Genomic DNA, 22,486 nt, shown 5'->3' with positions numbered 1-22,486 from the left:
TGGGGTTCTTTAACGCGCACTGAAATTGCACAGTACACGAGCCTCTAGAATTTCACCTACATCGAAATTCAGCCGCTTCGGACGGGATCGACCCCGCCTCTTTCGGGACAGCAGCCGTATGCCGTAACCGCTGCGCCACCGCGGCGGAGCAAACCTTCATCTGCGTCTCAACACGCAGTTACTTTAAAACTCCCCGGACAGTTCGGGGTTTGAATTCAATAGAAACAACGATGAAACAAGCCAGACAGAAAGTACGCCCCGTGTGATGCTAAAATCGATATAACTTAAACTGGAAGGCATGTTTGTAAGAGTTTTTAGATTACCCGCACGTTACGGGAGGATAGCACTTGCCCACAAAAGATGAATGCCTATCACCATTACAAAAGTACAACGCGCTTGATTCAACATGCGCAAATGATGCATAAAACTTGCTCGCTAACAACAGGTCCCGAATGCAAGGACTGCTGAATCAAGATGGAGGCGATGACAACCTGCACACTGAAGACCACACTCCTTTCCAGTCAGGGTGAGTACGCCATGCATAAAAAATTCAGGGGGCACTTTGACGGTACTTCAGTGGAGCGGGCGAGGTCACTTTCAACCTTAATCTACTCTCTGTCTAAAGTGTGTAGAGGCGGAAGCGTTTTCCACACCACTTTCGCTGCTTCTGTGGCACTGGTGGCGTCACATATAATTGAGTACTAATTACTAAGTGATGACAAATCACTAATTAATGGTTAATTACTGGTTAATGCCTGAATACTAATTAACTGCCGATTAATGACGCTTGAGCTTCGCCTTTACGAGTGGAACGCGACAGCGTGTTGTAGCGCTGCCAGGGAGTCCACGGAACGCCATCACCCGTTCGGCGCGATGCCTTGCCATTTGAACGCAGCAACGCTTTTTGAGGAAAAGAAATGGCGCAGTAATTCTCTGTAATCTCGGTGGACACCTGAACCAGACCGTAGAGAAAGGGAAGAAGTGGGAGTGAAAGAAGACAAAGAGGGCCCGTAACGAAGAAAATGAAAATTGTATTTGAGGAAAGGAAATTACGCACTAACTGTCTCACTATCTCGGTGGACACCCGTCAAAATTCAGGGGGCACTTTTTTGACCTAAAGTATGGTCACTTATGGTGGTTAAGATGTTAAGCTTCGCCTCTAAGAGTGGAACGCGACTGCGTCTTGCAACGCTGCCAGGGAGTCCATGGAACGCCATCGCTAATTCGGTTCTACGCCTCGCTCGTCGGTAAATTGGTTTTTGAGGAAAGGAAATGCATCTGTCTCTCATTTGCCGGTGGGCACTTAAACCTCGCCGGAAGGGAAGGGAGGAGGATGAGAGTGAGCGAAGACACTGTATTCACTAGACGCGCCTTTGTTCATTCCGAACCATTGAGCTGACATGGCGGAGTCGAGTCCCCCTCCGGCTTTCGAGGGGAGCGGACGCGGCATGGCTCTCTCCGTGCGAGATCCTTTCACCGGCGACGGCCGGGGTGCGCGCGTGAATCACCCCCCCGAGGGGTACAGGTTCGTGCTACCGTCGCTCCCTTCGCATGACGGCCTGAAGGACTGCGTGTTTCTACATTGCGACGTGGATGGGAGGCCTTACAAGATTGAGGATTTTCGAACGCCGCTCGAAGCAATTGGAGTTTTGAAAGCTGTGACAGGGATCGGCCCGTACCAGATGGGACACGTGTGGCTGCTCAAACTCTGCACTCAAGAGGATAAGGACGCGCTGGTGCAAGCCGGCGGTTTGGAGGTGAAGGGGCGGTACTGTGCCGTCATCGATCCGGTGCGCAGAGAGATAACCGCGAAGATCCATTGGGTTCCTTTCTACGTGCCGGATGAGACCCTTCGAAAGGTCCTGAGTGAGTTTGGGGAGGTGATCGACATCCGCTTGGAAGAATGGCGTGCGAGTGGTTTCGAGCTTGCGGAATCGACGACCCGTGTTGCTCGCATTGTCCTCAAGGAAGGAGTCACCCCGGATTCCCTCCCGGACCTTTTCAAACTAGCCGATGGCCCTGCACTCGTCGTCGTGCCCGGGCGGGCGCCGACTTGTCTGCGGTGCAAACTCAAGGGCCACATTCGCCGGGAGTGCCAGACGCCAAGATGCAGCAAATGTCGCGCGTTTGGACATGGACGCATGGACTGCGTTCGTACGTACGCCGTCGTAGCCGGGGCAACCAGGGTGGCTGAGGAGACCAGCCACCTGATGGACGAAGAGGAGGCTGAAAAGACAGCTTCCTCGGAAGACAGGGCAAAAGGCAGTACAGTGCAAACAGCGAGCGGCGAGGATAAAGCGCCAGCCGAAGTCTTGCGTAATGAGGAAGGAAAAATTCAGGCAAGCACGGCTGCGGTGAAAGAGCCAGCAGCGAGCCAAGGTCAACAGCCGGGGAGCACCGCAGCTGCCCCACGAAACGAAGCTTCGAGCAGCGGAATTCAAGGAGCCAAAGCACAGGATTCCGGGAAAAACGACACCGACACCACAGACGCCATGGACGCCCAGCCAGCGTCGACAAAGAGGCGCCTGGAGAAGGCGGAGGGTTCAGTGGGGGAGCAGCGGCTCAACCAGCTCGAGAATGGATGGAAAAACTTTATTTTCGTCAGAGAGCATGTGTGGACGATTCCGTGTTAGATGGCCATCAACCCATGGCTGACGGCGAACTGGGTGGCCCACTCCACCGCCCTGGTCTGGACGACCGGGTCTGAGCTGGCCAGCACGGCCTCCCACTGCTCGAGGGAAGGATCATGTATAATGTCCGCCGGTGGCGGTGCTATGCTACAGCTCCATAATACGTGGTCATAGTTTGCCCCACCCCTCCCTAGATAACAGACACGCAACACTCTGGCGCAGATTACAAACACATACTCTCCCCTCGCCCCTTACCCTAACCCACTATCATCCCTCCTTCTCCACTCCTGCTTGCGCCCTATGCCCAGAACCCTTCGCTTCTTCCCTCCACATCCTTTCCCTCTGCCCGGCGGACCCTCCCCCGCGGGACCTAGAGAACCTCAAGACCTGGGAGGACTGGGAGACCCGGCTGCGCTCGGAGGACCCGGCCGTGCAGACCATCGCCACCGGCCGTGCTGCCAGTGTTATGAACCTTAGGAACATAAACACTTGAGTGCAGTGGGGTCGTGCGGGGACCCTGGGGCGTGCCCCGAATTCCTGTTCAATTAAAGTTTTTCTCTCTCTCTCTCTTTGCCAATTCGTGACACCATTTGCACTCCGGCTGAAACCAGCTCGAGAAGGAATGGAAGGTTGCAAGAGGGAAGAAAGGGAAATATGTGCGCCCTTCCCCGTGCGTCATCGCTGTCGCGCGTCGACGGCGACCCTTCCCTGGAACCGAGCAGGAGTTGTGCAGGCGAGTAATCGCCTTGCTTTGGGTGAGCCCTCGCTTTCACGATGGCTCCTGTGCTCGCGCCTCTCCGGCTAGCCACACTGAACGTGCGCGGCCTCGGAGCTGGATGTAGTCGCGGTACAGGAGACAAAAGTGGAGAGCGAGGGCCGCACTGACTGCATGGTGAGCCTGTTCCGTGGACTTTATGATGTGTGCGTCAGCCACGCTGTTGGGACATCGGCCGGTTGCTGTCTGTTTTTGAGGAAATCGGCTGGGTTTGTGGTAGAAAGTGTCACTAGTTGTTTGGAGGGACGTTATGTCGTGTGTGACTTTAAACACGGAGATTTAGATGTTCGTGCTTTGTGCATCTATGCGCCGACAAAAGCTAAAGAGAGACTGGGTTTTTTTGAAAACGTTGCTGACTTGTTTAAATGCAGTAGGTATCTCCTTGTTATGGGTGACTTCAACTGTGTATGTGAAATGGAGGACAGAACACCAGCCAACACCAGCAGAGATGCAAGTGCGGTATATCTGACAGACCTTATAAATGAGGTAGACTTGCTGGATGGGGCCTATTTGGCAAGAGGTGGCAAGCGTCAACATTTCACTCATTATCAAGGATCTAGCCATGCTAGATTGGATCGTGTTTACATATCGTCACCACTTGCTCCTAACTGTGAGGACTATGTGGTGGAGCCAGTTTCCTTTAGTGACCACAGTTTGGTTATGGTATCAGTAAGTAAAAAGAAAAGGAAGAAGGTTGAATGGGGCTTGTGGCAACTCAACGCGGATTTGTTGAATGATGACGCCCTTGTTTTGGGAACGAAGGAAGAATTACACGCACTTTTAACATCAGACGGAAGGTCCATAACTGAACGATGGGAAACCTTTAAACAAAAGGTTAAAATGAAAGCAATAGAAAGAGGGGGCGAGTTGAAGCGTAATGCGCAGAAGGAAGAGAAAAGCCTCAGACAAAAGCTAGAAGCGCTGCTTCAAATAGAAGCCCAACTCCCCGGCGGGTTCGGACAGGAAATACTAGCAATAAAAAGAAAGCTTGAGAAACTAGACGAAAATAAGTATAGAGGAGCAATAATTCGTGCACGGGGAGAAAAGCTACTGGCGGGTGAGGCTCCAACTAAGCGTGCCTTATCAGACGAAAAAGCATACGCTAGAGCTAAAGAGATATTAGAGATAGATTACAAGGGGAAAACGACGCACGACCAAGCTGGTATTAAGAACGCCTTTGAGGATTACTACACGGAACTGTTCGGCCACAGATTACCCGATAAACCGGGGATTGAAGAAGGTTTTTTCACAGTAATGCCTAGGCTGGACCTTGATACTACAACGGCACTCGAAAGAGATATCACCGTTGGGGAAGTCGAAAGAGCCATCGACGAGCTAAACCTTGGAAAATCGCCAGGTCCAGATGGACTGAGTGCCGCTTTTTACCAAGAGTTTAAACCTGGTGTCGCTGTGGCCTTGCATGGGGTATTCGTGGAGTCATTCGAGTGCGGATTATTGCCGCCCACTTTTACGCGCGCTCACACAGTTTTGATTCCGAAAAGCAAAGAGGAAGTCAAATTTCGCACGGTCACGGGATACAGACCAATCACACTAACAAACGTAGACTACAAGGTGCTGATGAAGGTGTTGGCGAGACAACTCCAGGCTGTAATTCAGGATTTAATCGGCCCCCATCAAACATTTGGTATTAAAAACAGGACAATACACACGAACATCCATGTGGCCAGGAGTGTTTTAGAACTTTGTGATAGCGAATCCCTGCAGGTAGCCATGCTGCAGATCGATCTCGCTAAGGCATTTGACAGGGTGCCACATGACATCCTCTTCGATTTGTTGGACTATGTTGGTGTTGGTAAAGTTATACGCGATGGTGTAAAAATGGCGTACAGAAATTGCACCACAAATCTTGTTATAAACGGTGAACTGTCGCGGCGTATAGATGTACGCTCATCTGTACGCCAAGGTTGTCCATTGTCGCCGCTGTTGTTCTCACTGTTCCTTGAACCACTCTGCCAGAAAATTTTGCAGAATGAAGAAATACGCGATTTTGGCTTCCACACGTGTGAAGTTCGTGTGCTTGCTTACGTGGATGACGTTGCTTTTTTTGCATCGGACAGGGAAAGCATTACGGCTGTACTGAAAACAACACAGGATTTTTTTGCCCAGAGTGGGAGCATGTTAAACATAGATAAGTGCATTGGTTTGTGGCATGGCTCATGGGGCATGACTCCAGATGTATTTGAAAATGTTCACTGGTCCACTACACCGAGCACATATCTTGGGGTGCCTCTTGATTGCTATCGTGAAAGCGATTCGGTCTGGAGCAAGAAGGCCGGTGAAATGAGAGATATGACATCTAAATGGAGTGGGCGCGACCTTTCAGTGTTCGCGCGTGCCACGGTATGCAATGTTTTTCTAGCAGCAAAGATAATGTACATCTTGCAGTTGTTGTACTGTACACGGGTGAATATACAGAAGTTCCATCGCATCTTTGCGACATTTATATGGCAGTCCAGTTGGGAGAGAACCTCCCGAACGAATCTTTTTCGGCGAGTCGCCGAGGGTGGTCTGTCCCTCTCTCACTTGTTTTTAAGCCAAGTGGTCATGCGCTTCATGCTTCTCCGCGAAAGAAGAAACCCTTTCCTCTAGTGTTTTGTTCAGTTTATGTTGCCAAATGCACTCCCAGACTTTGTAATCTCCTCTGCCGGAGGTGGTCGCTACAGTGTGTCCCGTTACCTCCGTGAGCTTCTCGCATCTTATCGATTCCTTGTCACCCGTTTTTCCAGAGAATATTTGGCAACTGTGAAGAAAAGGCAACTTAAGAAAGTCTTATTACACGTCCTTTTTTCCGCTCCCTTGTATCGGTCGGCCTTTGGGGCCTCACCGGGACAGAATGTGTTAAAGAGGGTAAGGAGAATGTGGGTAACGCCTTCAGCAAAAACTTTCTTCTTTCAGCTGCACACAGGTACCTTACCTGTTAAAAGCTGGTTACATGAAAGAGACATATACGTCCCGTGGGGCACCCATTGCCTTCTGTGTAGGAAGGAGAAAACAATTGACCATGTTTTTGTCGACTGTAATAATGCAATCTTCTTTTGGGACGTGTTGCAGCGAACCATAAAGAAAGATTTGCCGCTCACTCCGCACGGCATTAGGTTTCTGCCTGTCGAAGACGATGGAGCTCCATATGACACCATTTTTCTGCTTGGCTTGCATGCAGTGTGGCGTAGTGCCATGGCATATCGCCATTACGATCCTGGAGCCAGATCTGTGTATCAATATTTTGTTGAGAGTGTCCTGAAAATTTACGATGTTTTAAAAGACCGCGGTTTTGACGAAGAAATTGTATCCCTTTTCCAGAATCTATCCCAACTGAAGAAGTTGGAATGGTCGCGGAAGCTAGGAGTGCTGTAGCCATGTAAATAGCCATGTAAATAGTCACACATGTTGTAATGCACTGTATTCCCACGCCTTTGAAGGCAATAAAGAAAAAAAAAAGCTGACATGGCGGAGTGGACAGCATGCTCGTCTGGCACGCCGAAGACCGGGGTTCGATTCCCGAGCTCGGCCAATTTCCTACTCGGTTTTATTTATTTATATGACCTGACTAGAAAAGTTAATTAGATTAATTAGGCTAATTGGGTAACTAAGGTCAGTCCCACTTACTTGGAGCATCACTATACGATCCCTTCAATCGGTTGCATGGTTACTAGCCAAGGTACAATTGGTCCCGTTTGAAATTCGCGCACTGTGACGTCACGACTGTTTACACCAATTGAAAAGCGTGACATTTCTGTCGACAACTGCCGCTTACAACGATGAGACATTAAAGGCTTCCGCCTTAAAAGAATGAACGCGTTCTCTGGTTGGGAATATGCGGTAGTCGCGTTTGTGGCCAGCAGCCTTCAAGCATTCGTCACAGCCCGCTGCCTAGTGCACATTCCAGCGTCATACACATGACTCAGAGCGCGGCATTTTGAGGATTGTTTGATTATTCGGGCCATGGTTCCTGGACTGTCGTAGTGGTGTGGCAGAGTCATAGCAAGAAACTAATTAAAAGGTCTATGGCTTATGAGTGGGATGTCAAAATAAGAAAAAAAGAGAAAACGAGCGCTAACGACGATTTAGCGCTCGTACTGTCTTTTTTACAATTTCTTCGCCATCTTCCTAGGCACTAGCCTTTGGACTGCGAACCCTGGGACTGGACTGCGAACCAGTCCAGCTTTCTACCTCGGCATCATATTAAGAAGAAGCGCACACACTCGAAAGAGGAGGAGCTCCGGTAAAATGTGACTTTTGGTAGGCTTTCGCAGCACTCAGACCTCTTAGTGCAAAGCAGTTGACATTGTTGTCGATGCCGTTGAGCAAACCAGACACACTGGCAAGCGGTTGAACCATCCGATCAAGCAGTCAGCATGGAAAGGAAATCGCACATCTAACCATGGATGCAGAGCCCGCGCGCAGTGGGCCCTGTGCGGCTAAGGGTTGGAGAACTTGTGAAAAGCAATGACGTTGGTAACTGCTGAAGCGCGGCACGACGCAGCGGGCCTTGCGCGCCCGCTCTGCACACCCAATTTCCGGCTAAGGATTCGCCAGCGTCGAAGCACGCGTCGAGGCTGAGAAATTGTCCAGACAAGCGCCGCATGCAGGCCCCACTTGAAGAGCAGCAACTTGGGCCGGTTGGTAGGTAATGACGAGGTGTGGAAGCGAAAAAACACTAGGACACAGCAGACAAGTGGACGAGACGAACGCCAACTTTCCGCAACTTTATTGAAGCTCACATTTCTTAATGAGAGCAGTCGGGTATACGCTAAGCCTTCTCATTCTTAACTGCACTAAAACTTAAGGGCACCAGTGTCGGCGAGGGGGGAAAGACAAGGAATAAGTAAAGGAAAAAAACGCTCGTTCGATGCTGTAAAATATCAGAAAACGCTGCTGTTTGTGGGTAACATGTACTTAGGGCGTGCTAATACATGGGTGGCCCTGAGAGATCTTTTCCTCTTCAAACAACTCACGTTAGAGGCTTCGTTCATGCCATCTGAATACCGAAGTGTTTGTCAGCAGTGCGAGGCATTTGAAGTCCTTAAAATGAAGGGGTACATTTCAGCAGTAGCCGTTTTCAAGGTTGTTGTCATGCTCCCTTAATCGGTGATTTATGCAGCGACGCGCCTGACCGATGTAGACTTGATCAGCGATCCCACTTTATGCGATAGAAGTCTTGAGCATCTTTGAAGACTTGCTCGACAGAGAGAAATAGAAACAACTTTATTGCCATAGATTGGCGGGATTTACAGCAGGTGGGCTTGGTGTGGCCCCCAGGTGGGGGCGACTTCCTGGGCCCACGAAATGAGTGCCAGTTGGACGCTCTTGTCTGGCCTTCTGACGAGTTGGTTCCTTCCGTCTTCGGAGGGAGCTGGCAGTAGGGTTCGAGGGGGCGGATATCCCGCGCAACCCCAGAGGATGTGAGCCTGGGTGGCGATTTCTCCCTGGTAACAATTTTGGCAGACGGGGTCGTATTCCCCGTCTGTGATGAGTGAAAGTCTAGAATGGCTAAGGATGGAGTGTGTCTGCAACTTGCGGAACAAGGTGGCTTGCGCTCGATTCAAGTCGGGGTGTGGAGGCGGGAACTGGCGTCTCATCTCTCTGTAGATGTTGGTAATTTCGGCAAAGGTCTGGGGAGCCTCGGCAAGAGCGTCTGGGTCCGTGGGGCCGGCCGCCCGGTCGGTTAGTCCTCGGGCTAGTCGGTCGACCCCTTCGTTTCCAGAGTTTCCCGCGTGGGCGGGTACCCAGACCAGGTTGATCTTATGGTCGGGAGTGCAGCCGCGAAGGATGCGTGCAGCGGGGTGGCAGATAAAACCTGCCGAGTAATTTTGTATCGCTCTTTTGGAGTCGCTGAGGACTGTGCGCGTACGTGGGTCAGCGATGGCCAGCGCGATGGCGGTTTCTTCTGCCGCTGTCGGAGAGTCAGCTACTACTGTGGCGGCGGTGACGAGAGTAGATAGTGGCGTGGTTGCAAAAGCCACGTATATGTTTGCACTTTGCCATGCAGCATCTACGTATATTGCGTGTTCGTCGGCAAGGTATGTGGCATCTAGTGCTTGGGCTTTCAGCTGACGGCGCGTGTCATGGCGGCCAGGTAGCATGTTTTTGGGGATTGGTTTTATAACTAGGCGGCTATAGACCCCTATCGGAATGGGCGTCGTGGGTGGACGTCGCCTATGGGGTTGATGTTGAGACGGTCAAGTATGAGCCGCCCGTGTTTAGTGCGGGAGAGGCGGTGGATTTGGGCGGTCTTGTGTGTCTCTATGAGTTCTGTGAGCGTGTTGTAGATGCCGAGTTGGAGGAGGTGCTGTGTGCTTGCGTACTGAGGTAGCCCCAGTGCCGCTTTGTACGCTGAACGTATAATGTTGTTCACAGCTTCCTCGTCCTTCCGGCGGAGGTGATAGTAGGGGTAGGAGTAGACTATCCTGCTAATGAGGAAAGCTTGTGTGAGCCGACAGAGGTCATCCTCCTTCATACCTCTCCGGCGGGTGCTGATGCGGCGGATAAGGCCGTTGATCTGATTGGCTGTGGTGCGGAGGCGCTGAATGGCCTCCGAGTTTTGCGTGTTGTTCTGTATTAACATACCCAGAACGCGGATGGTGCGGACCGGAGGTATGGGATGTGTGTCGACTTGAAGCACAATAGGTTCTTGCGGTTCGGGTACGGGCAGGCGAGCTCGTCTGTCCCTGATGACTAGTAATTCGGACTTCGTGGAGGAGCATGTGAGCCCGTTCGCCTGTACAAAGGAGTGTACTTTATCGATTGCTGTTTGGAGGGAGTTTTGGATTTCGCCGTCAGAGCCAGAGTTGGTCCACAAGGTAATGTCATCGGCATATATTGAGTGTTTAATGTGAGGTATCTCTTCCAGGAGCGGAGGGAGGCCTCTGATTGTAGTGTTGAAAAGGAACGGAGATAGGACTGCTCCTTGTGGTGTTCCTCGGGTGCTGTAGTGCCGGAGCTCCCATTTCGCTGGCTGGCCTCCCTGGAAACAAGCGCTGCGCGCTCGCCGACGCTCAAAGCAGGCCCAGACTTTCTCGGACAAGTCGCGACATGCAGCGTGACTCATCCCGCCGCCGCGGCGCCGACACGGACCCTTCCTCCTATCCTCCTCTCCGTCGGTGCGAACTCCTCCGACGCTCGCCGGTTCTCGACCATTGGTCTAATTTGAACGGTGGCCAGTGATTGGAGGATTTGAACGGCTGGCTGCCGTAACCGTTACCAGCGGCTATAAAAACGGAGCCGCGCTGAACCCGCGCAGCAGACGGGCAGCAGAAGAGCCATCACGCCGGAGCTACGCTCGCCGCCGGGGCCGCTCTTCTTCTTTGTGCTAGCCCGTGGTGCTCTTGGCCCTTGTATCATGTAAAAGCCCTTGTACATACTGTACATAAAGTTCATTTGACTCACCGTCACCTCTACCGTTTCCTGGCTCGGACTCCCAGTCCCAACAGTGGATGGCAGCTGCGGGATCGACCGGCGTCAGCTACCTCGACGCGGTGAGTGCCTGATGTTTTCCCCTCAATTCGCCAGACGGCTCTAGCACACGTGATTGTAGTTTAGAGTAGGGCTGTGTGTTGCACTGGAGAGAGCTTTGCTGTTTCAAGCCAAGTCGGAGCGCTTTGAAACGAAAGCTGGTGCAGAGGGAGTAAACGAGGCGTTTTGGAAAGAATTACTTGCGCGTGTCATACTAGTAGCGCTATAGTAGTGAACGGCAAGGGAATTCTGAGAAAAGGGCAAACTACAAGAGGCTATTGTGCGTGATGGAGAACTTCAAAGTGAAGGAACTCATCGAAATTTGTGAATAGTTGGGCATTGATTTGGGCTCCGCAAAACGAAAGGATGCGATTCTTGAGATCATGCGGGCAAAGGAAGTAACGGCTGAGGAAGCCAATGAGGCGTGGGATGAGATCAAAGAACGCCGTGAGCGCGAGGCCGAAGAGGCAGAAAAACAGAAGCAGCTTGAGCGCGAAGAGGTAGAAAAACAGAGGCAGCTTCAGATAAAACGGCGTGCTCGCGCTAAGAAACTGATGAACCTCGAGCTTGAAGCGCATGAGATCGATTTCGAGAGATATAAAACATTGTCCGCTCTGCATGAGACTAACGGTCAGCAGCCGAGAGACATGCCGCGGCCCTTCGTGATCGCCGAAGATATGGCGAAATATCTTGCGGAGTTCGAGCGCGTCTGCGAGAGAAAGCGCGTTGAGCGGAATGGTTGGGCACAGAAGTTGGTAGCCCTGCTTTCCAGCGAAGCGTATGACGTTGTCAAGCGCCTGTTGGACGACGGCTTGGCGGACTACGATGAGCTGAAAAGCTTCTTACTGGCGAAATATAACGTGTCACCGCTGGACCTTCGCCAAAGGTACCTGCGAGAGAATAGCACCCCATCGTTTAACGATTTTCCCTACCAGTTTAAAGCCGACATTTTAGAATGGCTCGAAAATGCGGAAGGTTCGGAAGATCGGGACACAGAGGTAGAGTGCGTCGCTGTGGAGCAGCACTGCCTGTGCGGCACAGAGGAAGGTAGTCCGTACGTGGCAGATGTAACTGCTGCTGTAACAGTGGGAATTGCCCTGCATTCGCCAACCGAGGAAACCTCTCTACCATCGGATAACGCAGTCACAGCATCGGACGATGCACTTACAGAGGTCTCGCCCATTGAAATTGTGGCGGAGTTACCGGAAAGCGAATCTCCTAGCGTGTCGGAAGCAGGAGAAGTTGCCGAACAGGGCAGAGAGGACGTCCGTCTGGACATTAATGAAAACACTTGCGCCGACGCAAGCGAAGTAAATGAGGACGGCACACCGTGTTGTGTAGCGCGTTCGGCAGAGATGCAGAAACCCGAAATTTACGATCAACGGAAGAAGGCGCATGGAGAGTTTGCGGACGCTGAGTTGTGTGTTAGTGTCTCAGGCGAGGAATGCGAAACGAGTCCCGTGCTTTCGCACTGCTCTGAGCTTTACGACATTCCTGAAAGCAGCTGCAGTAGCGGGAACACCGCGACTGAGTGCAGAGCCGACCCTCATCCGAAATTGGCTGAAACGCGTCAGGAGCATGACGAGAGCTGTATACCATCACTCATGTCAGTTGAAAACGCTGGTTCGTCTGCGCCTGAAGAAACTAAGGTGCTGGACGACAGTGGAGAACAGAACCTTCCAGACGACATGGGGGCTGTAGACGTCAGCGCGTCCGAGAAAGATGAGGACGAATGTGCACTCTTAGAGGCTGACGAGGAAGAACTCAGTTTGGAGGACGCTAGTAAAGGCGCTAAAGACAGGCCTGAACTAGGTAGCACATATGAATCGGCTGACAATCAGAGTGATATTGTCAGGGAACAGGAACCTAGGTGACGGAAGCAGCATGTGTTTCCTCAGGAGAAGATGAAAGGAAGGCATAAGAAAGAAAGCTGCAACCGGAAAGAAAGTAACAGCCAGTTCCGAAAAGAGAGCTATCACCACAAGGTGATAGACAAGCAGTGCTGCCGCCGAAAGGACAGTAAAGGCAAGCTCAAGAGAGAGAGCTCTCACCGAAAGACGATGAAAGGTAGGCAAAAGAAAGAGTGGTGCCGCCGAAAGATGAAAGGCAGGCAGAAGAAAAACGGGCGCCGCCGAAAAGAGAGAAAGGGCAAACGCGCGAAAACGGGTTTCCACCATCGGAAGCGCCAGCGTCGCCGGCAAAATGACTTCAGTAAAGTCAGTCACGTTGTCAGCCCTGTAACTAGCGTCAGAACCAGAGGTAAATAAATGTGCGAGGCATCACTATCGCGCAAAGCGAAGCGCATAAGTGTGCCGAGGCTCATGGATCTGGGCAGTAGAATAAACTGCAAAAAGAAAGCATACAAGCATTCACGCGAGAAAGAGTATCAAGGGATGAAACCGAGATACAAGAGAGCGCTGCTCAAGAAGCTCAAAATAAAGGAGCGAGGCAGGGGTGATTCTTGCCGCGAGCACAGAGAGAGCAAGACGCGCAAAGGCACGTGCTCTCATGCGGGCTCTCTTTTTCCGCTGCAGTCATGGGAGAAACCGCGCTCCCACAGAAAGCGGCACGCGCGCACAGGGAAAACGCGAGGACGGCTCAAAAAGTGCGAGATCGTACGTAGCCGTAGTGACAGAGGCAAGAAGGAACTGCCTAAGCGCTCGACCAAGCTTAGGTATCGCGATGGAAAGCCGCGAGTGGAAATAACACCATTTAGTAGGCGCAAAATCAAAAGGCCGGGTAGATGCGCACTTCGAAATTAAAGACTCGTGGAATGTCTCACTTGCCACGAAGAACAAAGGAAAGGAACGAAAGGTCCCACCGGAAGCTTTGCGCAATCGCAGTTGAACGCCGCAACTGGCGCGCGAAGCGCAAAGAAATGGACAAGTCGCAAGTCAGTGAAAGCGAATCTTTCTCGTTTTGTACCGCCCGTAGAAACTGGAAAGACAAGTACAGAGAGAAAGAAAAGCGCGTCTACCGTGAAAGAGGCAGAGACGTTAGCTACCACGGTAGTAGAGAGAGAGAGAGAAAAGCGCAGCTACAGCGAAAGAGGCAGAGTCATTAGCTTCCGCGGCAGCGGGTGTCGTTTACTGTCCGTTAGAAGCGAGGAAAACGCGAACGTAGACGCACTAAGCCGTGCGCTCTAAGCAAGGCTGCCTTCGCCTTGCGCTCTAAGCAAGGCTGCCTTCGCCTCCTCGTGACCTACATTTTGTCACTTCGCGATCGCTTGTTAAGTTCGCCCGTAAATCGGGGCAAAATTGATGTCCTCATTCGCGGCCTCAGCCGATTGTTTTCCTGCCCAAATGATCTCGAGGGACCCAATTTACAATCATTTGATTCCTTGTGTTGCTTGCGTTTGACACTTTGTTTGAGTTTATTACTTTAGAGTTCTCGTATCCCACGTGTGTCTCTTGTAGAAGAGGGAACGAAAAGGGGACAGAAATATAGCCAGCAGAGTTTTTTGTGACATTGAAGTCTGGTGTTTTGACGGGTGACGGAGGGCACTTGCTCGTGTTGGGTGTTGCCTGTTGTCGGTCGGTTCTTGGCAACATGCAGAACGATCCACGACCGATGCTGAGAAGCAAGCTCTTCCGAAGGACCGAGTGAAGCTGGTCCCGGCACCTGGACGACAAAGCTGCGGAGCAGTGATCCTGTCCTGACGAACGGGACCTGTTCATGGAAAGGAGCCTGGAGCTACCTGCGGCTGAACACCGGACGAGAACTTGGAGGAGCCTGGCGTACGAGCGCGCCCCGCATCCGAGCCACGCGGAAGTAGCTCGTCTTAGTGGCGCATTGTCTGGCGGCGGTGGTGCTGTAGTGCCGGAGCTCCCATTTCGCTGGCTGGCCTCCCTGGAAACAAGCGCTGCGCGCTCGCCGACGCTCAAAGCAGGCCCAGACTTTCTCGGACAAGTCGCGACATGCAGCGTGACTCATCCCGCCGCCGCGGCGCCGACACGGACCCTTCCTCCTGTCCTCCTCTCCGTCGGTGCGAACTCCTCCGACGCTCGCCGGTTCTCGACCATTGGTCTAATTTGAACGGTGGCCAGTGATTGGAGGATTTGAACGGCTGGCTGCCGTAACCGTTACCAGCGGCTATAAAAACGGAGCCGCGCTGAACCCGCGCAGCAGACGGGCAGCAGAAGAGCCATCACGCCGGAGCTACGCTCGCCGCCGGGGCCGCTCTTCTTCTTTGTGCTAGCCCGTGGTGCTCTTGGCCCTTGTATCATGTAAAAGCCCTTGTACATACTGTACATAAAGTTCATTTGACTCACCGTCGCCTCGACCGTTTCCTGGCTCGGACTCCCAGTCCCAACAGTGCCTAGTGTGATCTTCTCGCTGTGGAGGTCTGCAATGTGAAGTTCTGCTGTACGGTTATGAAGAAAATCGGCGATGTAGTTGTAAGTGCGAGTGCTTACGTTCATTTGTGAGAGGTTTGCCAGGATGGAAGCATGTGACACGTTGTCGAAAGCCTTGCTGACATCTAGGCTTAGGATGGTTCGTGTAGCTCGGTTGGGTCTCGGATCGAGGATGTCGTGTTGGATTTGCCACATAATGTCTTGAGTGGAGAGGCCGGTCCTGAAGCCAATCATAGTGGGGGCGAAAAGGTCCTTTTGGTCTACGTGAGTGTGGAGTCTATTGAGTATGACGTGTTCCATGACCTTTCCGAGGCAGGACGTGAGCGAGATGGGCCGAAGGTTGCCCAGCTCGACAGAAGAGGTTATGCGCGGTGATTTCAATTTATGGAAGGTCCGTTACATCCCACTTTAGGAAACTTTTGCTGCGTAAAAACTAGTTTTAAAATTCTTGGGCTTTAATGAAACCTGCGAGCAAAATAACTGCTTCTTTTTTGCCATTATTGCGTTATAAAGCGGTTTGTTTTAGGGAGCTATGACACAACATTATAATTCGAACAAATTCGCTATTTTGCGCAGTTTTACCACAGGTAGCTAATGGCGATCCAACTCTTCCGTGCTCATTAACTGCAACTTCGAAAGCTGCTATATTTTGGAATAGATGTTTGGGGAAGACTAGGTCGTTTCCGGCTTCTTTTCCGAGTATGCATCCAACTATCACGGGGTTCTATGGTTCTAAAGGGTACTGTACGGAGAAAAAATGTCAGGTGTTTTGAGGGAATAATTTATTTACCAAATTTTTATTAAGGGGGCAGAGTCGCGAGGCCATTTAAAATAAGCTCCTTCTTGTGCACACTGCACTGTATCATCACGCAAAATCTAAAATAAAAAATGAAAGGTAAACCTTTCAATTCATGATTAGTGTAGTTTTACAACGCTTGCCAATTATATTTTGGGCCAAAATAAGCTACAGTGATGCTATAACTTCTAACTGCTTGGAAATAAATTGATTCATTCTACTTTTGAGCGCCGTGCAAAGAGAAGGCACGGGCGCAAAGAGAAGGCACTATTTTTTCAACTAATTGAATCGTACTTCTTCAACATGTGCAATCAATTTTATGTACACCCTTGTGTTTCGGATATCAAGGTACAGTGGCAGCTGTAGCAGATTTCAATTAAAAGGACAGGCTATTCACTTTTTCCGCCCTATTTTTTTTTTTGGTGGAGAGCTAAGGGGGAGGGGCAATCGAAGGGAGCCAACAATAATAAACTTATATCCGGCCGTTCTTCTTGAATTCACACAGAACAATTTAAAACGCAGTTTTTTAATATGAAACCGTCGCTCTCTCTTGTATCCCGAGTCTGCAAAACCGTATACAGAAATTTACTGCATAGTCTGTATTAAAACGCAGTTTTTTAATATGAAACTGTTGCTCTCTCTTGTATCCCGAGTCTGCAAAACCGTATACAGAAATTTACTGCATGGTCTGTATATTTTTCACGAAGACTCTACAGCTTTTGCACTATCTCGATACCAGTTCATCTCTGAAAAGAAGTTTTAGAACGCTGCTCTATGAACCCAAGGCTCATCAAAAACAGGCTGAGCCGGAAATGCGGAGATGCATACGCGACGACAGCAGCCGATTCACACGGTTGCCGGACTGTCGGCTAAGTACAGTCATTGTCAAAACTAACCGGGCTACATGGTTTGCTTCTCATTCGTATAGTAGACCCCTCACGTCTTCCGTAAAGATTAAAAACTTCTTTGAAGGTGAGGGCAGGGGTTCTCCTTAACATACAGAGATTTATAGCTTGAGGGCTCGCATAATAGCTTTACTAGTCGACTGAGAAGTAAACCCTGTAGCCTGGTTACTTTTGGCAAAGACTGTACGAGGAAGCACGAATTGGCTTACCAATCATTTTCGACTGGACTTCCTTCCAAACGTGGATAAACACTGTGTGAAGCTAAAATTGCAAAGCTATGCATCCTTCTTATTACATGCTCATCACGTGCACGTAAGGCTATCGATGTTTGCTTCCTTATCCAAACAGGGCTGCATTCCGCTCATCGCAGCTCCAAAGCGAGGAAGAGCAGGGCGGCCTGAACGAGCAAGACCACGCTGCTGCGGAGGAAAGGCGAGTGTGCTATGCTTCCAGAACATTTACTCTCACAGGCCGGGCATCGTTACTGTCACGTTTCGAAGGAAAGTGAACGTCTGGAAAAGAGCGCTAGAAACAACTTTATTTCAAAGTAAGAAATTACAAATATTTGGAAGGACTGGTTCTAAAGCGTAGGGGGCACGACATGCATTCAGAATGGTGCACTCACCTCGCCTCTTCTTCCAGGCTGGCCTTGTACTCGGCATGCTTGCTGCGACGCCTGACACGGCCTCCCTGCGAGCCTGTGCCTTGACTTCGACGCAATGGCCCGAGGATTTGACGCAGCAACCAGTTACGACAGCTCACCAGCGGCTAATCTGGCAACAACGAGCGCATTCCACTACTATCAGCGATGACCACCGGGAATATAAGCAGCCTCCAGCAGCCGCCCCTGCGGGGCACGACACTGCATTCAGAATGGTGCACTCACCTCGCCTCTTCTTCCAGGCTGGCCTTGTACTCGGCATGCTTGCTGCGACGCCTGACACGGCCTCCCTGCGAGCCTGTGCCTTGACTTCGACGCAATGGCCCGAGGATTTGACGCAGCAACCAGTTACGACAGCTCACCAGCGGCTAATCTGGCAACAACGAGCGCATTCCACTACTATCAGCGATGACCACCGGGAATATAAGCAGCCTCCAGCAGCCGCCCCTGCGGGGCACGACACCGCATTAAGAATGGTGCACTCACCTCGCCTCTTCTTCCAGGCTGGCCTTGTACTCGGCATGCTTGCTGCGACGCCTGACACGGCCTCCCTGCGAGCCTGTGCCTTGACTTCGACGCAATGGCCCGAGGATTGGACGCAGCAACCAGTTACGACAGCTCACCAGCGGCTAATCTGGCAACAACGAGCGCATTCCACCACTATCAGCGATGACCACCGGGAATATAAGCAGCCTCCAGCAGCCGCCCCTGCGGGGCACGACACTGCATTCAGAATGGTGCACTCACCTCGCCTCTTCTTCCAGGTCAGTTACCTAAACGCTTGCCGTTGCGTTAGAACCAGCAATCGTTGTTGCTTTGCGGTGTCGTGCCCTGAGGTGCTGTGTGATGTGTTAGGATTGCTTGACGGCAAAGCCGCACACGGCGTTAGTAACCTGCTCTTGATGCTCTGCGGCGACGTGGAGACAAACCCTGGTCCCAACTCCGGAAACGAGGATGTACTGTCAACTGCGCTCGCTACGGTACAAAGAATAGAATTAGGTCAAAACGACATTCGGAGCGAACTGACTGCACTTAAGCACTGACGTGCGTGTGTTGACGTCGAGCTAAAGCAACTATCTGAAAGGATTCGCACAGTCGAAGTTGATATGGCGGAACGTAAGATTGAGCAGGTTTCGGCAGCGTCCGAGTTCGGACCGAATATGTCAGGTACTATTGGCGCACAGCTTGGAAAAATCGAATCGAGATGTGAAGACGCGGAAAACAGACTTAGGCGATCCAATCTGCTGTTTCTTGGCATTCCGGGCGAGATGTCTGAAACCTGGTCGAAAGCAGAAAATAAAGTTATAAATCTCTGTTCCGAAAAACTAGGGGTTAATTTTCAATCTACACAAACTGAAAGATCGCATCGTCTAGGGCAGTTTCAGACTAAGAAATGCAGGCCAATCATAGTAAAACTTACATATTTTAAGGATAAGCAACTTATTCCCGAAAACGGAAAGAAGTTTAAAGACACCCCTTATGCAGTGCGTGGGGACTTTTCACTACAAACGCGGATCGCCAGAAAAAAGCTATTGGAATTTGCAAAGTCTAAAAAAACTGCCTACAAGCTCAGCGTAGACAAACTGCGCATGGGGGAATCAGTATACATGTACGACTCTGACAGTGACCATGTAATAGAAATCTCAGGATAGCTAAGATGCCGAAGCAATGCACGTGCTACCAAAAACCCGATTCAGTCGCCTATAGATAGCATTCCAAGCCCACCTCTCCATTTGACATTCACTAACATATGCAGCCTTCTTCCTAAACGCACCGAACTCCGCTCATATCTTGATAATAGCAACTGTAATATACTACTTTTAACGGAAACGTGGTTGCGTCCAGATATCGCTGACGAGGAACTTCTGCCTGATAGCAACGGATTTCAAATTTACCGAAAAGATAGAATAGGCAAAAGGGGCGGCGGAGTATTAATTGCAGTTAATAATAACATTTTATCTTTCCTCGTGGATATCCCATGTGAACTGGAAATCATATGGGTAGTAATAGCATCCCGCCTCGGTAACACTGTCTTAGGCATCTGCTACAGGTCCCCGGACTCCCCTGCCACGTTTGTCGCAGACCTACATGACAACATCACGGCTATTCGAACCAGATTTGCTAAATCTGACATTTTCTTGTTCGGGGATTTTAATTACCCAGACATTGATTGGCTGAACCTATCTTCACATTCATCTGCCTCCAATGTGTTCATGCAGCTAACACTCGACTTTTCTTTTGTCCAACTAGTCAATGCTCCAACACGTGATGCTAATATTTTAGACCTTATTCTATCATCTTCTCCAGAGAGGGTTAGTGATATATCTTATAATGACGGGTTCAGTGATCATCAGCTTCTTCAGTTATCGATTAATGCCCCTTATTACTCACGCTGCACCCAACCAAAACAGATACTAAATTGCAGGAAGGCTGACTTTGACGCTATTAATCGTTGCCTCGAGCATTTCTCAGAACTTTTTGTTCGTGATTTTTCATCCCGGTCTGTTAACGAAAACTGGATGTTGTTCAAAGAAAAAAATAGCGAAACTGGTGCGCAAACACATTCCGAGAATAACATTACGGGTCAACATATCTAAACCTTGGAACAACAATTCCTTACGAGCATTAAAAAACAAGAAAAAAACGTCTTTTCAGAGCCGCGAAACGATTGCGCACTGATTCTGCGCATGCTGAGCACAGACAGTGTGAAGTATCATACTGCCATGTCATCCGGAAGGCCAAACATAAATTTTTATCACAGAACCTTCAATCGCTCATAAAAAAATAACCCCGCAAAATTTTGGAAAACAATTTCCCCGTCACGCACGTCGGACACCATTTCATTGCTTGATGAAAACAAATGACCAATACCCCAAAAGAACTGTCCAGCCACGTTTAATGACTACTTCACATCAGTATTCACTACCGAAGACTATTCCAACCTACCTCAACTCCAAGAACTCAATTACCCATTCATGACTGCAATAGATATAACAGCAGAAGGCGTAGCATCCCTAATTAACAGTCTTAAGGTATCAACTTCCTCAGGGGTAGATGGAATAAATACAAAAATTCTCAAACACACCATACATCCCTCTAGTATCATTCTCTGTCATATTTTCAAGCAATCTTTAGCAACTGGCGAAATTCCTTATGACTGGAAGATTGGCAAAATAATCCCTGTTTACAAATCTGGCGACAAAAACAAAGTAACTACCGCCCCATATCACTAACGAGTATTCCATGTAAGTTACTTGAACACATCGTTGCATCTAACATCGCGAGCCATCTCGAGAACAACGATTTCTTTTTCCCACGCCAGCACGGATTCAGAAAAGGGTTTTCCTGTGATAGACAACTAATTGAGCTTACTAGTGATTTATTCAAGAACATGGATGAAAACTACCAGACTGACTGCATATTCAATGACTTTTCCAGAGCGTTTGACCGTGTTGCCCATTGTCGCCTTATAGCTAAAATATCGTCGCTTAATTTAGACTCGCTAGCTGTCTCCTGGATCCGGAACTTCATATCTTTTCGAAAGCACTTCACGGTAACAAACAACTTTTCATCACCCCTTAGTGCCGTCACTTCTGGCATTCCTCAGGGAAGTGTTCTCGGCCCCTTATTATTTTCAATTTTCATAAATGACCTGCCATCGCATCTTACATCATCAGTTCGACTGTTCGCCGATGACTGCATAATTGTCGCCAAATCCGCTCAACCACTGACCATGCAATTCTTCAGCAGGACCTTGAATGCATAACCAACTGGTGCACATCATGGCAAATGACACTTAATACTGACAAATGTAAAATCAGGACCGTTAGCGGGAAGCATTCAAACTCGCTATTCACTTATTCCCTTAACAGTGTCACGCTATCCCGCACGTCTTCCTATGAATACCTTCGCGTTCATCTGACTTCTAATCTTTCTTGGGCGGAACATATTCAATACATAACTGCCAAAGCATCGCGCACGCTTGGCTACCTGAAAATAAATCTTCATAGCGCACCTGTTTCTACGCGCAAGCTAGCATACTTGACATTTGTCCGTCCCCAACTAGAATATGCATCAGCTATCTGGTCACCACATCAGGCTTATTTAATTCATTCCCTCGAAGCAATTCAGAACCGCGCAGCGCGTTTTATTTCTCACGACTACAACCGTCATTCCAGCGTAACAAGCATCAAGTTATCTTTATCGCTAACAAGTTAACAGACACGTAGGGATATCGCACTTCTTTGCTTACCACAGAAACTAATATACAGTCGTCACGCGTCCACACTGCCACTTACACGCCCAATGCGCACTTCACGTCGCCTACATAATAATCTTAGCTTCCAACGTCTATTCGGCCGAACACTCGCGTTTAATTCTTGTGCTTTGCCACGTGCTATCAAGTGTTGGAATGGCCTTCCGGATTGCATTGCTACCATACGTGACCCATTAATGTTCAAAAACGAACTGACCACCTTAATGCATCCATGATATTGTACATAAATTGTGTTCGTATGTGTAATCAAATCCATGCAGTGCCGCTATTTGTTTGCTGTTTTTTCCTCTGTGTCAATATATTACGGTTTTCTTCAAGTACGGTGTAATAATTGTTTGCAGTCCAATGCATTTAATATTGTTTACGTTTGTTCTTTCCACTTTGTACCATCTTTTGTCTGCTAAATATTGTAACCCCTCCCCTCACACAATGTTCCAAGTGTGGAACCTGTGAGGTATTTGTATAAATAAAGAAATAAATAACTATAAATATTGACGAAGCGGCAGCTCCGAGCATTGTCGCGAAATCGTCGCTTGGATAGTAAGTGCAGAGATCAAGCTACCTGAATATTTCAAATCAATAATTTTCAGCATTATCATTGGCCTACTCATTACC

General features: G+C 49.7%; 1 protein-coding gene across 1 annotated transcript; it reads left to right on the top strand.

The window, feature by feature from the left end:
• Nucleotides 1–1,400: 1,400 nt before the first annotated feature.
• On the top strand, nt 1,401–7,612 carry LOC149337052 (uncharacterized). The gene is made up of 2 exons (XM_089554310.1): nt 1,401–2,600; nt 7,538–7,612. The coding sequence occupies exons 1-2, from the start codon at nt 1,401–1,403 to the stop codon at nt 7,610–7,612; spliced, it is 1,275 nt and encodes a 424-aa protein (XP_089410436.1).
• The last annotated feature ends 14,874 nt before the right edge of the window (nt 7,613–22,486 follow it).

The sequence above is a fragment of the Amblyomma mixtum genome, chromosome 7 (assembly GCF_055824585.1).
Source record: "Amblyomma mixtum isolate Tamu chromosome 7, ASM5582458v1, whole genome shotgun sequence".
NCBI classification, from domain to species: Eukaryota; Metazoa; Arthropoda; class Arachnida; order Ixodida; family Ixodidae; genus Amblyomma; species Amblyomma mixtum.
The sequence above is the reverse complement of the archived record's forward strand: the minus strand, read 5'-3'. Positions and strand labels throughout refer to the sequence as shown.

Coding starts and splice junctions, on each gene's coding strand:
- LOC149337052 (XM_089554310.1), top strand. CDS start 1,401: ATGGCGGAGTCGAGTCCCCCTCCGGCTTTCGAGGGGAGCGGACGCGGC. Junction 2,601..7,537: donor GATGGAAAAACTTTATTTTC/GTCAGAGAGCAT, acceptor CCATCTTCCTAG/GCACTAGCCTTTGGACTGCG.